Source organism: Trichosurus vulpecula, chromosome X (assembly GCF_011100635.1).
Source record: "Trichosurus vulpecula isolate mTriVul1 chromosome X, mTriVul1.pri, whole genome shotgun sequence".
Taxonomy (NCBI): domain Eukaryota; kingdom Metazoa; phylum Chordata; class Mammalia; order Diprotodontia; family Phalangeridae; genus Trichosurus; species Trichosurus vulpecula.
Genome location: NC_050582.1, coordinates 11,374,119 through 11,394,823, shown reverse-complemented (window position 1 = coordinate 11,394,823; position 20,705 = coordinate 11,374,119). Strand labels below are relative to the sequence as shown.

At 37.8% G+C, this 20,705-nt stretch overlaps 1 protein-coding gene across 3 annotated transcripts in view; it reads left to right on the top strand.

Moving 5' to 3' along the window:
• DIAPH2 (diaphanous related formin 2) overlaps nucleotides 1–20,705 on the top strand; it is an 856,474-nt gene that overhangs the window by 68,544 nt on the left and 767,225 nt on the right. For 2 of the 3 annotated variants that reach the window (XM_036740329.1, XM_036740331.1), the window contains 2 exons: nucleotides 8,916–9,020; nucleotides 17,609–17,629. In XM_036740329.1, the coding sequence (XP_036596224.1) occupies nucleotides 8,916–9,020; nucleotides 17,609–17,629 (126 nt within the window). The remainder of the gene's footprint in view (nucleotides 1–8,915; nucleotides 9,021–17,608; nucleotides 17,630–20,705) is intronic. The other variant, XM_036740330.1, reaches the window with a different exon arrangement.

Genomic DNA, 20,705 nt, shown 5'->3' with positions numbered 1-20,705 from the left:
ATGCTTTCTGGTGAACCTTTAGTTGAAATATAATCAAAACTGGTAATGGCTAGAGCTATCTTGTGAAACTTCAAATTCAGGCTAGGTTTTTTAGTAATATGTTGAATCTTAATCTTACAGAACTATTAATCATAGAAAAGAGCTTTATATGTAATATGATTTTTTAAATCTTGGTTTTCGTGCCTTTCTTAGTGTCTAACTTACTGGGCATTACCTAGCTCAAAACTTGTGTGTTCATATTAGATAATTTAAACTGGATGCACAGAGAATAGGCAGTGAGTGAAGTTGCACATAAAATACAAAATAACTGACGATCAAAAATCATTTATAGCTGACTTAGAAGAGAGCGACATGATTTTTTTGAGTAGCAGAACACCTAGTTCCAATGATTATGATTTTGCTTAAATGAAAGCTAAAATTAGTATGATTTCCTGGAACATACAAAGACTAACAGGTGAAGGCTACTCAGAGGTGTGCTGGGTGGCAAGGGAAAGCCAGCCTGGGATTAAATATTTGCCATTGATAATTGAGTCACCTCAGATGTGTTTTTTTTTTCATCCTGGAATGCCTGTGGAAAAGAGAGAAGCCATCAGCTTAGTAATGGAAAACTTAAAATGTCATTAACACAGTTGATTGGGAAGGAACGTGAATCTTTTAACCAAATTGAGAGCTATGAAATTATTTTCATTTCACTCCTACTGGATTCCTTCCTTGTACAAATAATGTGAAAGATGTTCATGTAATATCTGAGATTTATGGTGGCTTTGTGTTCTTTTTCTGGGACTCCTTTTTGTACACTAATAATTTATAGGTTTTTATAAATTTGGAAGGACTTTGTACATTTAGACTTTTTAGTCTAAATAGTAAATTAGTGTTTAAGATCTTAGACATGTCCCAGGGCTGAAATATGGCTTAAACTTTGTGTAAAGATATTATTACTAATTATAAATAGCCACATTATATAATATATTGGATAAATTATTTTATTAGCAATATCAGGGTAAGGAGTAAAGGCTCAACCAACTGGAAGGCTGGGGTCAGGGGGTAGTATATTTTGGGGGAATAAATTTCTGGTTAACTCAGGGTTAACCAGAAAAATCCTTTAAATTTCTAACCTCATTGAAAGTCTTTCACAAGAAATTAAGCACAATATACTGAATATAATCGAATCTTCCCACGGGAATCTTCAGTGCCTTCGGGTCACAATTATGAATATCAAGTCTCATTTTTCAGGGCTTTAGTTGTGGAAGGGATGGCAGATTAGCCTAAATCTGTAGTGACTACATAATATAATATGTGTATTTGTACTAAATCTCTGCTACCATTTGTTTACTTGTCATTGGCCCTCTTATTGTGAATAGAGTGCAGAGTGATTCCAGTTATTTGAGAGAGCCAAGTAATTTGCCTACAGTTAATTGAGGTCTTAGTGCAAATTGATATCATTGAATTTTGTTGGCTGTTTCTTCTGTTTCTCTGCTGTCACTTTTGACTGTAGTTTGATTAGAAGTAGAAGACATCGGATGTTGCAGGGTAATGCAGAGTTTACTTATTTTGGATGCCAGATTCACTGGGTAGGGTAATTTGGTCTTCTCTGGCTTTGCTCTTATTAAAGTTTTTTTCTGCCTTTAAAAATTTGGTTATCATAAATTAGTACCTTTTATTTTACTGCTTCCAAAATACATTGTTCCAGAGTAGTAATTCTGAAATATTACTTATTTATATATCAGATTGCTTGATGAAGAAGATACTCAAATGCATCTGTGATCTTATTAATTCTGGGATTTCCTCCAATGATGCAGCTCCCAACATATCCTCCTATCTTATAAGACTTTTGGCGTTATCCTTCCTGAAGTGTGCTAGAGAGAGTCCACCTGGGCATGCTAGTGTCCTCCCTTGCTTTTTCCCAGCCTGCTGGAGGCCTTCCTCCCCTTCTCCTAATATCACAGGGGTACCAGTGGGACAGTCTGATTATCTGCCTGGCATCTTTTACTCTTATCAAATGACCAGTCCATTTTTTCTTCCTGTTATACAGTTCTTTGATGACATCTTTTATTCTTCAGACTTCCTCCTTGGTTATTTGTCATAGCTTGCTGACATCCACCATACACCTTTTCTCTCTAAAGGATATTCATTTTTAGTTCTTCAGAGGCACTGTTGTTCCAGGTCTCACTGCCATGCGGCAGTGAAATGCCAGTGAAATACTTTTATTGAAATGTTAGGCCTTTGCTGTTATGAGAGAGTTGGGTTCAGTAAAAGTACCTTGTAATGTTCTGAAAGCAATCCAGGCCACTCTTTCCCTCTGTTTCAACTCTGGACTTAGCCCATTGTTCATCTATACCGCCTATCTGAGAAATCAGCATAGTGTCATCCACAAACAGGACCAGCCACAGGAAATCCCTCTTCAACCTAGACTCTATTCTGAACCTCCTCCAGTACAATGGTGACTATTTTTGGTGAGCATGCTGCTTCCTTTTTTTGTCTCCCTCCTTATGTTTATTATCAGAGTGTCATTGAACAGGGTTGTTTCTGTTGTTATATCCTCCATGGCCCCCTAAATGATCTTGATATACAGATGGAAGATAACTTGTTGTAAAGGAATCTGTAAGGCATGTCTTGTGGTACCAAGTCAAATGCTTTTTTGTGATGAATAAACAATGAGTACTGTGGGATCTTATATTCACTATATCTTTCAATCAGTTGTGAGATGGTAATAACGTAGTCCATTGTTGGATATTTGTTTGTAAAAGGCTTCTCTTTCCATACTAATACCCTCATTGAAGAGGCCTTCAGTTAATATATAGATGACAACATAAAGATTTTGTACATATGGGAGAGTTGATCTTTAGGTCGTTAGTTATTGATGTTCTGTCAGTTACCTTTTCGAGGTATTAATAAGGTTTGACAGTTTTTTCCAACCCCTTTGATATCTTCCCCTGAGCAGAGACCTTGTATATTGGTCCTTCAGTCTCCTCACATGTGTTAATCTAATATGACTGATTTCCTGTGTTTGTTTTCTTTTATGACATTTCTGCCTCTTCTATAAGCATCTCAGAGGCTTGAGGGTCCAGATGTTATGGTTCTGCTGAAGTTGGTTGAAATGGTTCTTGTATGTCTTTCCTATTTTTCTTTTGTTCCCAGTTTTTCCATTTTTATTTTTGAATGTCCTTGGGAAGACTTTGCTTAGTGTAGGATAAGTTAATAAGATTTTTTTAACCATCTTTATCATCCTCTTCTCTATTGTCTGATAGAATGTAAGCTCTTTGAGGGCATACTCAGTGCTTAGCACACTGCCTGGTACATAGTAGGTGCTTCAGAAATGCTTGTTGATTGATAATCCATCCAGCTGCATGCTTCGGGCTAGACTTTCAGCTTTCTTTGCCCACTTAGTATTTATTTCCTTTGTGGATAGTTAGACTAAACTGGTTTGAATGCTTATAGTGCTCATATATGAACATAAGCCACAGTGACACATGCTTAAAAAGTGAGCTCTTGGAGGGGGTCCCTTTGGAAAAAAAAAAAGATCAACCTCTACTCCTTTCTTAAGTATGTAGTACTACAACTTTGGCTATCTTTGAAAAGTGAAATTATGACTTTGTTTGGTTCTAAGAGTGGCTTGAATGTTTTTTGAACCCAAGCAGTTGTATTAGTACTCTTGTGCTATATAAAACCCATCCATGCCCTCTGTGCTTTTGCCTCTTTGTTAGGTTTAAAATGAAGGTGGGGAAACAAATGAAAAAAACAAACCAAATATGTTTGCTGCTTAGCTGAATCTTTTCCCTTTGTGTACATAAACTCAGTGGGCAACTATTTTGCTTTAAAAAATGTCAGAACTAACATCCATGTTTACATGAGTACTTGATGAATATCATGGCATACAAAAAAATTTTTTTTGGAGGGGGAAAGGCAGGGAATTTGGGGTTAAGTGACTTGCCCAAGGTCACACAGCTAGTAAGTGTGTCAAGTGTCTGAGGCCAGATTTGAACTCAGGTCCTCCTGACTCCAGGGCCGGTGCTCTACTCACTGAGGCACCTAGATACAAAAAACTTTTGATGTGATCCACTGAGACTCAAATTGCATTTTTCATAAGAGGTAACAAATATTTTGCTAAAATATTTCTAGTACTTTGTGTTAGATGACTAGGTTGGTTTGATAGCTCACTCATCTTCAGCATGGGTACAGATTATTTATAAGAAGACCAGTGATCCATATTGCTACGTAATGGGTATAGAGAGTCATTTTGAGCCTTCTGAACACTGTTATAATATTGTTTTAGAGAAGTGGTGTCAAACAGGCTGCCCAGTGATAGCCACATGCCACCCACAATACTCCTGAGCACAGCCTGAAGCAGATTAAAATATAATTGAGAAATATTCAACAAAATAAAAATATGATAAAACAGATAATATTAGTATGTGGTTTTCTGAGCTAATGTTCCCACAGGGATCCTTCTGTATTGGTTTAGTAGCTTCAGTTTCTATTCCAGTTTGACACTGCTCCTTTAAAAGACTAGGTTACTACTGTTATAGACCATTTTCCTCCCTAATTCAGGAGAGAGAGAGGGGAGGGGGGAAAGAGAGAGTAGGTGGTGGGGGGGAGAGGGAAATTTTTGATTACATAAAATTTAAACGTTGCAACAATTTGACTACCAGCTACTGTTGAGGTGTAAGACCCGACAAGACCAGCAACAGGAGGTGCCATCACAGGTTCTTTTGATCTGCTTTACTAAGGAAAGCAACGTTAAGGGGTTAACAATCTTACTTTAATCACACATAAAAATATAACTCACTTAGTTCAGGAGGAAAAGCCAGCAACCTGAACTTCAGAGCAAATACAAACAAATTACAAACATACACAATATAAACAGACCAAACCCTAATTCATAGTTACCAGAAAAGCATCAACATCTGGGCTTACAAACCCGGGGCTTGTAAAATCAAATACAAACCGACATCTGGGTTAGCAAAGCTGGGGTGGAGCAGTTACAATGGCTTGCCCAGAGTCATGTGCCACTCTTTCAGTGAGTGAGAGTCCCAGACAGAATGCCAACCTTTGAGCTTTTATACTCTGTTCAGGGCTCAAAGGATTCACACCTAATCAGCAAAAGGGCATGAGCCTGGGGCTTTATACTTGGTTAGCAAAAGGTTGTGTGCCTGGAGCTTTGCATCTAGTAAGACTCAATCAAAGACACTTAATTAGTTTATCATTCTAAAACAGTAAACAAGTCTCACCTTAATTACCAATACACATAAACAAAACCAATCCATTTGAATATTAGAAAGGAAATAGGCAATTGGGGCAAAAAAGATCACCGCAGCAAGTGTCTATGTGAAGGATCTATTTTTCCTTTTAATCCATTGGCATGAAATGGGAAGGAGAGTTTGGTTAGGGTTAAGGATAGCAAAAAGAAAAAGAAAGGAAGGAAAAGAGAGCATCCTTTTTAAAAAATGTACAGAAGAAATCAGCCAGAGGGTCAGAAAGATTCACAGAGAACTAGAACAGCTTGAAAACTCCAGCTTGAATTGAATACATATTTTTCCATTGTGGAGATCTATGTTTTCACATAGTCTTCTTTTTTTGTTCAACTGTATATAGGAATGCCCATTTTATTAGGTGTCAAGTTCAGAATAAAATAACAATTTAAAAACAAAATATAAACTTTGAATTAAATGATCAGAATCATTGAAAAGTTTACTAAGAGCGTTGGATTTGAGGTAAAAGTACCTGGATACCAGTCTTAAGCTCTGCTACTTAAAACCTGAGTGACCTTGGGAAAATCATTTAATCTCATTGGGTCTCAGTTTCTTCAGCTGAGGTTCCTTCCAACTTGAAATATGTGACCCTATCAAATTTCTTCTCCAGAAGAATTTGTGTATCAGTATAATTTGATTAGTAGACCGATCATGAATTTTTTTTGGACTTTTGAACTGGCAGGGACCTACTTCATTCCATGACGGCAGATTAAGGAGTATTCCAGTTTCACAGATAGAGCAGCTACGTGGCACAGTGGATAGGGTGGCCAGCCTGGAGTTAGGAAGGCTCATCTTCTCAAGTTCAGATATGGCCTCAGACACTAGCTTTGTGACCCTGGGCAAGTCACTTAACCCTGCTTGCCTCAATTTCCTCATCTGTAAAATGAGCTGGAGAAGGAAATGGCCAAACCACTCCAGTATCTTTGCCAAGAAAACCCCAAATGGGGTCACAAAGAGTCAGATACAACTGAACAACAACAGCAGTTTCACAGATGAAGGAACTGAGGCCCAGAGGGGTTAATGCCTTTTCTCTGATGTTTATTGGCATTTTTCCTTTCCCTATCCACTTAGCAAATTAGTTAAAAAGCAAAATTTACTGATGCTTGTAAAACACTTTGAGATAGTCTAAACAAAAGGAACATAGTACATTTTTTCTCTCCCTTTGTGTTTAGTGCCCTTCATCCAAAGTTGAAAATTTTTGTATTCGAATTTATATGAAGGTAATTGTATAAGTTCATTCACTTATTTGTTCAACAGATGTTTATCACATATTTATTGCATGTAGATGATGCTTGGATATAGATAAAGTTTAGACAGAATGAGGCCTAACTTGCCTTAGTTGAGGAATGAGAACAGTTGTATTCTGGTAAATGTTTTAACAATTGCCTTTCTGGGGAAAAACTGTACTTAACAGCACACTTTTAAATTTAATCTGTGTTAGTAATATTTCCTCCCATCACTTTCTTTGGTCTCAACAATCAACAGAACAATAAATCAAGGTCCTTATTTGTAGTGTTTGCCAATTTCTGTGGTCTCAGTGCTCATCTTGAAAATTTCACAGTCACCTCCCATGAGCCAGTTTGAGCTGGCTCCAGCACACCTCAGGATAAAACATAAAAGTAAATACATTATATCATGAATTATAGTTAAGTGAAGAATTCCAAAGTCAAGTGCTCTTGAGAAGGGCCAAGGTGGAGGTGGGGGAGAGTTGGGAGTCACTGACTGGAAATGAATAAGTGAATGAACCAGCGCTCATTAAGCTCTTGCTGTGTGGCAAGATGCTGCTAAGTGCCAGGGCTGCAGATCCCAAAGCAGTCCAGTGCTGCTTGCCCTGCAGATCCTTACGTGTTAATAGATGCACAACACATTTAAAAGTGTGGTAGCTAGGCAAAGGTTTTTGAGTCTGTGAAATCACCTGGATGATGAGTGTAGCCATAGGGAAGTAGATTGACACACTCTTTTCTTACAAAGACTATATTGATTTGGTTATAGTTCTGCAGAAATGGAGGGAAGCACTGCTGGAAAGTGGGAAAGGAAAGCTGCATGTACTTGTGGCAGGAGGCAAAGAATGGGAAGGAGGAGATTCTTGGCAGGGAGAACAGTGTAAACTAAGACTCATTGGTCTCTGGTTGTCAGGTAGGCTTTTTGGGGGCAGGATGGTGGGTTGAAATCCAGTCCATTTTGGCAATGGCATTTCTTTTTTGAATATTGGGAAAGCACTGACTTTATTGTAGGCAACACTTTAAAAAAAACTGATTCAATTAATCTTATGTGTTTTCTTTTGTTTAGTTGAGAGGAGATGCTATTTTGGTGGTGCCTTTTTTGAGGTGGTATCTTTAAAAAGTTGTCAGCCTTGGAGGAATTCATGAAACTTAGGCTCGAAATAGTTGAACTGTGCTCTCTGCTCTATGTAGTGGTCTGCCCTCTTATCTCTGTTGGACTAGAGATGATTAGTTGAAACTGTGGGCTTGCCAAGTAGAGTGGGTGTTGGGAAAGAGGAGGACCAAGGACAGACACCTAGATATCATTTATATTAAAGGTATCCTACATCTGAGCTCTTCTCAGTCCCCAGGCCTGAAGGGGTGTCATACATCCTAAAGTTAATTTTGTCTATTAGAATAAGTATTGTATAATCTCCTTTTTAGGATTGCATGTGATAGAATATTCAAGAAAAGATAATAGAGTATTACGACCCCTGAAAGGCAGTGAGTTCCTTGATGTAGTGGTATACTTTTGTTACTTTCTAATTGAGTGGATTTTTTTTCTCTTTCCAGCAATTTTTTTTCATCTTTTCTCCAGTTTTACCTTTAAAAATATTTTGTTGGTATATTTATCACTCCTTAATCAACACACTCCCCCCTTCCCCCTTGCACACCCCAACAGTACTTTGACACATGGATAAAGTACTTTCTCTTAATCCTGAAGACCTGAGTTGGAATCCTGCCTTAGGCATTTACTATCTTACTTGTTGGGTGACCCCTGGCAAATCACTTAACCTCTCTGGGCCTCAGTTTCCTCATCACTAAAGATGGGGATAATAGTACCTACTCATTGCATTTGTGAGGATAAAATGAAATAGTTTTTGTAAAGTGCTTTTCAAACCTTAAAATGCCAGAGATGTGAGTTATTGTTATTTCCTTAATATGCTGCCTTAAAAGTGTTTTCAAAACAAAATTGTTTAATATCGTGATTATGGGTGACAGAACTTGTGACATTTTATTCTTACAGTTTATCATTTCTTAGCAGAGAGAAGAAAGAGGTTGGTTTTAGTATCAATCACCTGGAACTAACCCAATGATCCCTTCTGGACTTTGACACAAATGTAACTTTGGAAATCTTATTAGTCTCTTCTGATAATGGTGCTGTACTGAGAACAGGAACCTCCAGGAGAAGGCTTCTAGAATCTCTTTTTGTTACAAAGCCAGTAGCTTTGCTATGGAAGGTGCATGGTTGGCAGTGGTCTTTAAGGGTAAAAGGGATCTGTGTGGCGTGGGGAAAGAGGAGGAGCATGATTATGAAGTTTCTGTGATAGAAACTCTTCCTTTGATAGAGATATATATGCGTTCACAGGTTGAGGGATGATATAACCCTTCTTTGGTGATGGTTTTGTTTGTGCTCGGGAAATGGACATCAAATTCTGACAGTGTATGTTCTCTGTATTATTAGGAAGACATGAATCTAAATGAAGAACGAAAAGCTCCCCTACGAGATAAAGATTTTGGCACAAAGCATGAAATGGTTGTCCAGTATATTTCTGCCACTGCCAAATCGGTAAGTAGCCACACCAGTGGATGAGCTTGGCCTTCTTTGCTTTTGCTCATATGTGTAAATCTTTGCATTTCTGCATCAACTTACCCTGCTTGGCTAAATGAGAAAGGAAAAAACCCACAACATTTTGTTTATGTTATGTACTTAAAATGCCCTCAACTGTGGATATTAAATTTATTAGAATTTATTACATATCTCACAACTACCCATTAATCTAAAGTATGACATTTAAAAAATTAAAAACTGGTAAGACTAAAAGACTCTGCTTTGAGGGTAGATGGGAGACAGTTTTGGAGTAGAGTTTGTATGGTCCTATCCATGGAAGACTGGATATTTGGGTAGTGCCCTTTTTAATTCAAGTGCCATTGAAAGCACAAATATCTTTTTCAAGTCAAACGTGCTTCGTTATTTGTTAAAAATAATTCCATATTTGGGCAAAAGATCAACGCTCTTGATTATAGGGTAGTATACTGGTCCCCAGCCTGTGAGTAGTGGACCCCCTATGGGGGTTTGAAGTTAGTTATTACAAAGGGTCTCCAAAATGGTATACATGCTAAGCATTGTCATTTGGATCTTTCTGGAACTCCAGAAAACTAGAAAGCCAGTAAGAGCCAAGGCTTAGCAGTTCTCCACCATAACAAACATAACATTATCCTCTTCTCATTATCCTCATTATCCTCAGACTGCAGCTCCCCTAGCCCAGTCTCTAGACTTTTGCAGTAGCCTCCTCATTGATCTGCCTGATTTCTGCTCTCCCCTCATTCATGTTCAGCCTTCACATAGCAGCCAAATTGAGGTTTTTAAAATACAGGTTTGCCCACGTACCTCTCCTGTTGAAGGCCTTTCAGTGGTTCCCTGTTATCTTGAACTTAAAACCCAAATGCCCGTGTTTAGCCCTTAAAGCCTTTCATAATCTGACTCCAGCCTGGCCTACTTTTTCAAATTGAGTCACCTTTTATTCTTTTTTACGTACTCTGTGCTAAGCCAAAGTGACTTGCTGTCTCTGCCTCCCTCCCCCATATGTAACAGTCCATTGCTCACTTCTGTACCCTTTGCACAGAAATCCAATGCCTGGAAAATATGCTCTCCTTAGTACCAGCATTTGGAATTCTGAGCTTCCTTCCCTGTTCAACTAAGAAAGGGGCCTCCCATGTGAAGATCCCTGATTTTTCCAGTTCTTAGTACTCCCCTCCACCCCCAAATTACTTGGTATATAGTTTGTGTTTACCTACCAATATGTACAGATACGATTTCCTTTAGAGGAATACCCCCCTTGGGGGCAGAAAATCATGGATTTTTTTTTGTCTTAGGATCTCCCAGTGCCTAGCATAGTGCCTGGCACATAGTAGAAGCTACCTAAATGCTTTTGGAACTGAATTTGTTATAAAAAATGAGCAAATGTACTTTCAGTAGAATGAGCAGATACTGTGTTTCTCCCATATGACCATTTGTTCAATGTATATAACTGCTCTCGTGCATAGATTTTGGCCTAGAAGGTGCCAGAGCCACCATCTAGTCCACCGCCCTTCTTTTCTACTTCAGGTTAAATGACTTGTCAAAATGATCTGGCACGTGGAGGATAATAGAGCCAGGATTTAAACCCAGATCATCTGAACTCCAAGTCCAGTCTTCTTTCACCTGCCCTACTATAGAAACTCATTTAAAGATGTTACTAAATAATATAGTAGCTTTCAGTTATCATGTATTTTTTCACACACAGTATAACTATTATTTTCTGGGATTTTTACATTAAAAAGGGGTCCTTGTACTCACAGGTTGGGCATCATTGTATCTTTTCATGTACCTCATTTTTTATTAAGTGTTCACATTCCGGTGCATGAAATTTGCAGCCATTTGCTATGAGTCATTAGAGTTTGTTTCTTTACTTTTTTGTATGTGATGCCAGCCATGTAAATTACCCCATGCCAGTCATTGCATTGTTATTTGATTATATAGGAGAGCATTGAGTAGTAGTTCTCATCAAGGGTGTTTTTGTGAGATTCTAGAGATTTGAAATGGGCATTTCAAGTGATGGCAGTGATGATGAACTTGGAAACTAAGTGTTTGACAGTAGACACTGAGAGAGGATGGAATTTCTTCCTGTTCTGCCCTCTCCACCCTAAGCCATTACAGCATTAGGCTTCAAGTTAAATTACTCCCAAGAAAATACGTTTTCAGTCTCACAATGTTTAAGTTTCTAGGGAAGGAGTATTTAATAAGTAAAGCTTATTGACTAGAGCTATAATGGCTTTTAGATATTTTTGAAAAGGTGACTAGTGAAAAATCTAATTCTTTCTCTCTAAAAATACATCCTAAAATTGTGATGTCAGTTCTGTGTGAGTGTAGGAATTCCAGTGGATATGACAAATGAGGTGTTTCCTGAATTGGCACCAGTGCATTGGTTCTATATTATACTTGAAGCAAGCCGAATCTGAACGTGGAACAATGTAAATATAACGCCCTGCAGCTGCCTGAGCAAAGCAGCAGCTCACTTTTTAATTTGTTTTTGGTATCCAAGGGCAGAAATATGTTTCCAGTGATAAGTGAAATTTGCCATGAGCGTCATTTTCAATAGAATTAGGTGATGCATAGGGTTTTACTTTGAAATTCTGATGAATCTCTTTTCATTTTTGCATTCAAGTTATTGTTTACAGTAAAATGCTTTGGGAAATGCAGACTGTATATTCACTGTTATTTCTTTAAATACCTAAAGGCAGAAACACTAGTAAACCTATGTAACTAAATCTGAGTGCAAAATACAGATAACGATGCATGAATAATCATGTGGTGATTTTAAAAAGTGAATAAAATTTTAAATGTCTCTTCCATATTTGTTTATAAAAGTGGGACTGAATATGATGACTGTAAGTAAAAATTTTTTCTTTAATCTATTGAATTTTTATTTATATATCAGCTTCCTACTGATTTCAGCTTTGATCTTCAGGGTCATTTTTTTTTCATTTTATAAGATTCATTTGGACAAGAAAATAAATTTCAGTTGGATTTCTGTCATAGGCTTATAGAATCAGAGCTGGAAGGGACCTTAGAAGTCATGTGGTCCCTTTATTTACAGATGACTAAACTGAGGCCCAGAAAGGTCCATCCCTTGTCCTGCCAGCAGTGAGCAGTAAGTGGTGGAGACAGCACTTGCCCTGCTGTTCTCTCTCCAAAAGCTGTGATTATTACCATATTACAATTGACTTAGTTTGTGTTAAAGATGAAAAAGGAATGAAAAGAGGAAGTTTAAGCATTATTATTATAGTCAAGAAATACCAAACCAGCCAATAGAAAATGTGTCCAGCCCAGTATTTATTGGGATCAGACCATGTGCGAAGCACTTTTCTGTTAGGAAGCCAAGATTCCAGGTATCATTTGCTAATATTTTTGCTGGTTGATGAACATATTTTAAAGCTTCCAGGCTTTGGCTAGACATTTTTGAATGCTGTCTTTTCAGTCACTAAAACAAAGGAAATTGCTTTGTTAATCTCCTTATTTGAAGGTGATGTGGAGGGAGAATATTGTGACAAACAACGTCCATAATTTGAGAGCTATTACTGCTGATGATTGCTCCGAGAAGTCCATCCTTTGTGACTGTGCATGTGGCTGTTCTGCCCGCATGTCTAACCAAGGTTTTCTTCCCTCTGGCTGTAATTTGGATTGTGGGGGGGAGGCGAGGATAGCGTGCTCTTTTTAAAAATAAGACCTGGGTATTTTGCACTGATACATTTTTTAAAAGAAACCCTTTATTAAATGTAGAGATACATTTGACACTTGTTCTATAAAAATTATAAAAATGCTTGAAACTGTTGTAGAGCTTTTAAGGCAGCATCATTTAAAAAATTGTATAACCTTTTTTCCCATCACGGTTTAAAAACGTGAAGTGAAGAATCAGTGTTTTTTACTAAATGGAGTTTTTTCTTAATCTGCAGCTAGTCACATTTTTGTTTCTCCAGAGCTCATTAATAAGTGCCCACTGTTCTCTCCTTAGCTTCCTACATAAAGACATTAAAGGAACATGAAAGCAAATGGAAGGCATGTCTTAGAAATCCATTTCTTAAATCAACTTCTTATTGCTGTGCTGTGTGCTATGTTAACATGAGCCCTCGCTGAGGAGGAGAGCAGGGCAAGCCTGGCCAGACTAGCAGGGTCTGCAAATGGGGTCCTGCGTAGCTCTTGTTTGCCCCCTCCATTTCATATCGGTTGTTGAATGAGGTTTAAACTCAGTGTATGTTTAGAGAGGGTCGTTTTGTCTCCAGTGCAAGTGAGGAGGGGGGCGCTTCAGGATAAGAGCTCCTGCTTCAATGAAGACTGTCACGGCTGTTTGGAATGGAGCTCTGGCCTTGCCCCAGCTGCACTGACGGATTTAGATACTGTGGGCAGAGGGAATACACAATTGGCAGCTGTTTGCGAAGGCCAGGAATGAAAGATTTATTAGTAACTGCAATAGTGACATATCTGTTAAAATGAGATTTATATCACCACAATAGACTTAAGACAGTAGTGTTTTAGAAAAGGAAATTTGCATGCCTGACTTCTCACTTTTGTTATGGAGGGAACCTTCTCCCCACAACCCCCAATCAAATGAAATCTCGAAGTTTTCAAAATCTGTGCCCTAATTGCATTATCCTGATATCACTTTCCTTCTGACTCAGTTCATAGGAATTGAGAAAATAACATTCAGTGAAATATCCATTTCAAAAATATTTTAACATGTATACATTTGCAGCAAGTTAATATATTTAATTTGTTGGAATTTATTTTTGAATTTTAAACATTTACAGCTGAGTTTTATTTTTAACATTTCTTTAAGAGAATTGATAGAGCTTTTTTAAAAAGAATTACCAACAAACTCACTTGATCTGATAGATATATGAACTCAGATGAAGTAGGCTCACTTGGATTTTCCAGACTTGTTTTGTACAGTATAGCTCCTTATATTTGAAAGCATTTCAAATGCTGTATGGGGGTAATTTTAGGTTTAGAAGATAGTCTCTTTGAATCTAGATCATGGAATCTTGCAGACTTTTGCCCTTGACCCCCTTTTTGGGTCTTAGAGTATGTGCTTTGAGATGATTTTCTGGGTATTTTGGCTATCACTTTCTATCATATCAGCCTTTTGTTATACATTTTAAATGGTTAAAATGATGTTAATTTAAAGTTGATATTTTTAACATCTACTTTAAAGAAAAATGAGGCTAATGATACCTCAAATGCCAGAGAGAGCAAGCTTGTATTTAAAATAGGGGGAGGGGAATAGGTATGTATACATATATGTGTGTATGTGTGTGTATATATACATATATATATATATATTTGTATATGTATGTATGTATGTGAAAAGGAAAAGGAAATAACCCTGCAGTTTCCCTGGTGTAGGGAACTCCTTATGTAGAAACTCTGTGCCAAAGCACATTTGTGACTCCTTTGTAACTTAGGCCACTAGAGTTGTTGTTTGGCTAAGGTCACAGGGTCAGGATGTGGCAGTTGCAGGATTTGAACTCCTATCTTACTGACTCCAAGGCCAACTCTCTATCCCATAATCCATGGCATCTTTCATGTATTCTGTGAGTGTGTGCACATAATTTTTTATATATAATTTTTATTTCCTTATTTCAATGCAAATTGATTTTGATTTGCTTCTGGTATCACATATGAGAACGCTACTCAGACTATTTCTCTATGATCCTGTCAATGGAAAAACACCTGAATCATGGGATGGCAGAACCATTCACTTTGCCTCTGCCAGTGTACCCAATTGATATGATGTGCTTTAGCCAAAATCAATCATGTTACAATCTGGATGCATTGTTAATGAGGCCCAGATGACCAGTTCTGCCAGGCCTTGGTCCCCTCCTTATGCTTTGCATCTCTCCTCATCGTTAGGGCTGTCTGACTTTACCATGTCAATATTATGGTTGTGTTAAGTTTAAAAAGTGCCCAATAGAACCTGTCTCTTCTTTCTTTCTTTCTCTTTCTTTCTTTCTTTCTTTCTTTCTTTCTTTCTTTCTTTCTTTCTTTCTTTCTTTCTTTCTTTCTTTCTTTCCTTTCTTTCTTTCTTTCTTTCTTTCTTTCTTTCTTTCTTTCTTTCTTTCTTTCTTTCTTCCTTCCTTCTTCCTTCCTTCCTTCCTTCCTTTTCTCTCTCTCTCTCTCTGTCTCTCTCTTTCTCTCTCTCTCTCCCCTCCCTCCCTCTCTTTCTTTCTTTCTCTTTCTTTCTTTTTCTTCTTTCCGTTTTCTTCCTTCCTTCTTCTTCCTTCTTTCCCTTCCTTCCGTCCCTCCTTCCTTCTTTCCTCCTTTCTTCTTTCCCTCCATTCTTTCCTTCTTCTCTTCTTTCCTCTTTAACTCCTCCTCTCTTTTCTTCCTTCCTTTCTTTCTTTTCCTTTCTTTCTTCCCTCCTTCCTTCCTTTCTTTTTCTCTCTTTCTTTCCTTCCTTCTTTTTCTTCCTTCCTTCTTTCCTTTCCCTTGTTTCTTTCCTTTTTTCTTTCCTCTTTCCTTCCTTCCTTCCTTTTTTTCTTTTTCTTCCTTCTTTCCTTTCCCTTGTTTCTTTCCTTCTTTCTTTCCCCCTTCCTTCCTTCCTTCTTCACTCCCTCCCCCCTCCCTCCATATCTCTCTCTCTGTCTCTCTCTCTCTCTCTCTCTGTCTCTCTTTCTCACTGAGGTGAAATCATCATTTAAGTAAAGCAACTTTCCATGGACCAATTTGTTAATAATATCAGTGTACCTTTTATTCATTCAAATAGTTATCCGTTGACGAAATACTTACAGTGGTCTTTCTGAGATTCTTAGACTCTTTTTGGAGATAGGTCATTAGTCATAATTCTCATATTTCACAAAAGGCAGTAAATTACCCCTTTTCTTTGTACTTTGGGATTATAAACTCTTCAAATTTGGAATTTAATTTTGCTAAGTATGAAACTTGATTTTTTTTTTAAAGTGGTAACTGCAAAAAAAAACTATCTCTCAAATTTATTACCAATTGCCATCTTCTCAATATGAATATGCCCATTTTCTTTCTGGTCTGGGCCAGGTTTAACTCAGGCCAGTCCTGTGCTTTCAGTCTTGGATTTGGAACACAATGAGACATTTGTAGGTGATAAAATATTTAACAAAGAGAACCTCACTTAACCATAAAAAGTATTAAGAAGGATACAACACTGATTCCCCCACACTTGCCACAGTGGCTATACTGGATATAAAAGGCATCCTACAAAACAAGGGAATTTCTACTAAACCCCAGGGCCGCTAACTCCCCATCAGCTGGGCTTTTGATCCCTCACAAGGAAGAAGCCATGCCAGTGGTTTGAGCCTTAATCCCATGAACTAACCAAATCCTGAGGATGGCCTCCTAGTCTTCTTAAAGGGAAACAAGCCCAGCCTTTATAAAATAGATGCCATTCCTACCACCTCCTGCCCCTTGGTGACAGGGGCCTCCACATGTTCTATGGGATCTTCTACCACCAAAATGGCTGGAAGACCAATATTGAGCAGCTGACATTTACGATGTGAGAAGCCTGGCATAGGCAGCTGTGAAGGAGCAGTTCAGTTCAAGTAAAGTCCTCTGAAAGAGTGTAGTTCCTGGACAATTGGGGATGGTATCGGGGCTGGTGCATAGTTTGCTGCCCATCACAGAGCAGAAGTGGTGAACAGGAGGATACCAATGTGTCTGGCCATTTGGACCACTCTGCCATTTTTGTGAATCTTCCAACTTATCTGTTTGCTTCTAGTTGGATTTTTGGTAGAAAGTGCTAATCATGGTTATCATTTAACTTCATTTTACACAGTTAATGTCTGCAGAACTTAGACTGTATCCCTCAGTCCCTATTCAAGGAAAAGCCCAGCTGAAGTTTTTGGAGTTATTTGTTTCATCAGATTGAACGTGTGGGATGTTAAAGAGTGTGCTTGGATACCATTTTTGTTTGTCTTCATCCAATATATAGTAATCTTTCATGACATATAAAATAATTACCTAGAAAGCTAGAGCAGTGAAAGTAACATTTTTTTATGGGTTTTACCTTTAAAAATGAATATTTTTTACAGTTTGATTTAAGTAAATATTTAAAATTTAAAAGCAAAGGCCACTTTTTATATTACTTACTGGAATTTCAAAAGCCGCATTCATGTTTAAAAATTGAACACCTCAATATTAACTGTATGCTTGTCATAATAAAGAGAAAAATTCTATCTCTAAAATTATTCTATTCCTTAGTATTCACTTGGATTTAGAACTATAAATTTTCAAAATATTTAATGCTCACCTTTACTTTCATGTCTTTTATTACTTTACATTAGAATTACGAACCCTCTTAGAGTAAGCTTTTGAAACTATTCAGTCTAAAATAATACTAATCTCTTATTTGTTTGGGTGTTCTGAGTTGGTAATCTCAAAACATCTTGTTTATTTTTTTAAGATGGTGATAGTGTCATGTTTCCATGTCTAATCAGATATTATTTCCAAACTATATGATAAGGTAGAACCTAGGGATTTACTAATTTACTAAACACTTAACTAATTGTGTGAAAAGCTTCTGGTTACTAATGTTGTTGCTATTTGTTTTTTTTACACCATAATCACTCTCCGTTGACAACTGTATGCAGATAGTTGGAAGTAAAGTTGCGGTGAGTACAAATAATATGTTGTTCCCCCCTTCCTCTTCCTTGCCCCAGAATTACATTTGTGTTTTTGGAGAATTAGGCATTTTAAAAGTGTGTGTGTGTGTGTGTGTGTGTGTGTGTGTGTGTGTGTGTGTGTATGTATGTATTATAGTGTTTGATTTACTTAGTTCTTTTTTTTTAGCTTGTTTCTCACCAAAGTAATGAGAGAAATATTGAGAGGAAGTGTTTTTCCATGTGCAGTTTTGAATCTTATTAAACTCTCTATTATTTAAATACTTTAAAAATAGAATATGTTTCTGTTTTCCTGGTTTTAACTAAGTTGAATTCACATTTTCAGAGATGAGCATAACCTTGTCAGTCCTCTGCATCCCACTGACAATGTGTTTCCCAGTGGGGGGTTGCTGAGCTGCCTCAGCTCTTCCAAGTGTTCCATAGGTGCTCACAGATACACCTTCAGGCACTCTGCTGGTGGGGGTGGGGGTGGGGGTGAAGGGGTTGCCTTTTGATCTGTTCACTGTACGTAGTTGAGTTCTGTTGTGTAGTTAGAATTAGGGTACACTAGCCACGCCAAGACTCTGATTCTCTTCCTGGCTATGGCATTAATTACCTTTGGGACTCGGTACAAGTCACATCCATTTTCTGGCTCAGTTTTCTCATTTATAAAATATTGCTGTGGTGTAGGAAATGATGAGTTGGTGGATTTAGAAAAATATGGAAAGGCCTGGACTTATAAAGGGAGATGTTATCCACCCTCAGAGAAACAGAGGACTAACAAGTATAGTACAGTCTTACATAGAGGCATATGAATGTATATGTCTGTATATGAGTATGATTATAGATATCTATTATATGTATATGTATGTAAGTGCATATATATGGGTGTATATGTGTATACATACATATACATATATACACATACATACCTACATAATCCATATCTCTCTGAGTTTATTTGGAGGCTTCTTGGGAGTAGGAGGAAGGGGAAAAAAGAGCAAAGTAAAAAATGCATAGCAGAGAGCAAAATAAAACCTACAAGGAAGTAAAGAATAGATGGGCAGAACTGAACACAATGTATAGTATTTACTATGTAGGCTTTCTTGAAATAGAAATTTATTGTTTTATATTTTAAATCATCTCATATTCTGCTGTGAACATGACAATTTTTTCCTTATTTTGTATTCAAGTTTTAGCATTTTAGTTTAGTTCTTTTTTCTTATTTTGTATTTAAGTTTAAAATAAAAAAAATACAAAAAATAAAATAAAATGAAGGATTGGGATAAGATGCTTTTTCTGGTCCCTTCCATCTTGAACAGCCAGCAGTTTTTTAAGTGCAACATTCTAATGCAGTGGTTATTTGCCATTGTGTATCATGCCAAGAGTTGTCCATGTTGGTGTGGAGAGCCAGTTAAAAAGACTTTTACCTTCCTAATTTGACCTGATAGTATACATATTACTTCTGTTCTGCAGAAGGTACATGGAGAGCTTAGTGAAGATTGCATATGAAACATCAATGAAGGATAGTGCTTGACAAAATAGGATGGTAGAAAAAACCCCTCCTCGATTGTAAGGCACTTGACTAATGTACAAATTTGAGTCAGGTACTGGTGAAAAGTAATAAAAATAGTAGAAATATATAGAACGTACATTTCTGTTTAATTCTCCCAAAATCTCTGTGAGGTTCTTAACTACAAATATCATCCACCCCCATTTTATAGAGGAGAAAATGGAGGCTCAGTAAAGTCAAGTTGCCATTAAACCACAGTTTGGTAAGAAATGGAGGTGATTTGGACTTGGGTCTTGCCTGACTTAATGGTTTTGTGCTCTCTTTGTTATACCATAAATGGAACTTTGTACAGAATCACTTGTCCTCTGTATCTCCAGTAGCCAAGGAAGCAGGGACAGGGGATTGCCCCTTAATACCTTCTATGGCACCACCTACCAATTCTGGGCTTGGTCTGACTACTGGCTTTCCCAAGTTATTCTTTGGGTCTTCTCTCAGTTTTTCTGGCTTTGGTCTTTTCCCTTCCTCCACGGAAGGATGGGCATATGGAAAAAATCCTGACAGTGAAATCACAGGATCCAAGTTCAAATCCTGGCTCTCTGGGACCTTGGGCAAATTATTTAGCCTCTCTAGGCCTGTTTTCTTATCTCTAAAATGAGGGGCTTGGACTAGCTGATCTCTAAGGTTCTTTCCAGATCTGATCTATGATTTTAGGATTATTTTGTTATCAATATGTTAGCGATAGGCTACAAAGATATCTGAGGTCCTGTGGGGTGGGGGAGGGTCTTGTATCTCTGGCTTTTGTTTTTCTAAACTCTTGTTGAACTCATCCACGGTGCCTTTGACTTTAGGAAGGCTCAATGAGTTTGGTGATTGAGTATTCCCTTAGGGGAGTAGTACAGGTTTCAGTCTTGTCCAATTCTGTGTTACCCATTTGGGGTTTTCTTGGCAAAGATTCTAAAGTGGTTTGCCATTCCCTTCTCCAGCTTATTTTATAGATGAGGAAACTGAGGCAAACAGGGTTAAGTGACTTGCCCAGGATTACACAGCTAGTAAGTATCTGAAGCTAGATTTGAACTTGGGTCCTCCTGACTCCAGGCCCAGCACTTGATCCACTGTACCACCACCTAGCTCTGCTCTTTGGGTTTCAATCTTAGCTCTGCTGATCTCTTCATGCACCACCTTGGCCAAGTTACTTAACTTTTATGGTTCTCCTTCCTGGAGCTATCAAATGAGAGGGTTAGACTAGGCGGTGTCATAGTATGATCTTTTGGTCCTTCCTTTTGAATGGTTTCTCTTCCTTCTGCAGCCACTTGAGTTTTCTCCTGAGGATTTGCTGCCCAGGACTCTTTCTCTTCCCTCTTCTAGTGCTGCTGCTGGAGCTGCTGAGAAACCTGCTCTTCTCCTCAGCCTTTTCTCCCCCTCTGCCTTCCTTTGGAGGTGGGAGATAAAAGTTTAAAGTGGTTTAAATTCGCATCTCTTCTATTCTTAGTGATTTGGCCCATTCTTTCACATGGCCTGTGGTTATTTGTCATGTTTGATGGCTATTAGTACAGTACCCAAACTGGCAGTCAGTTC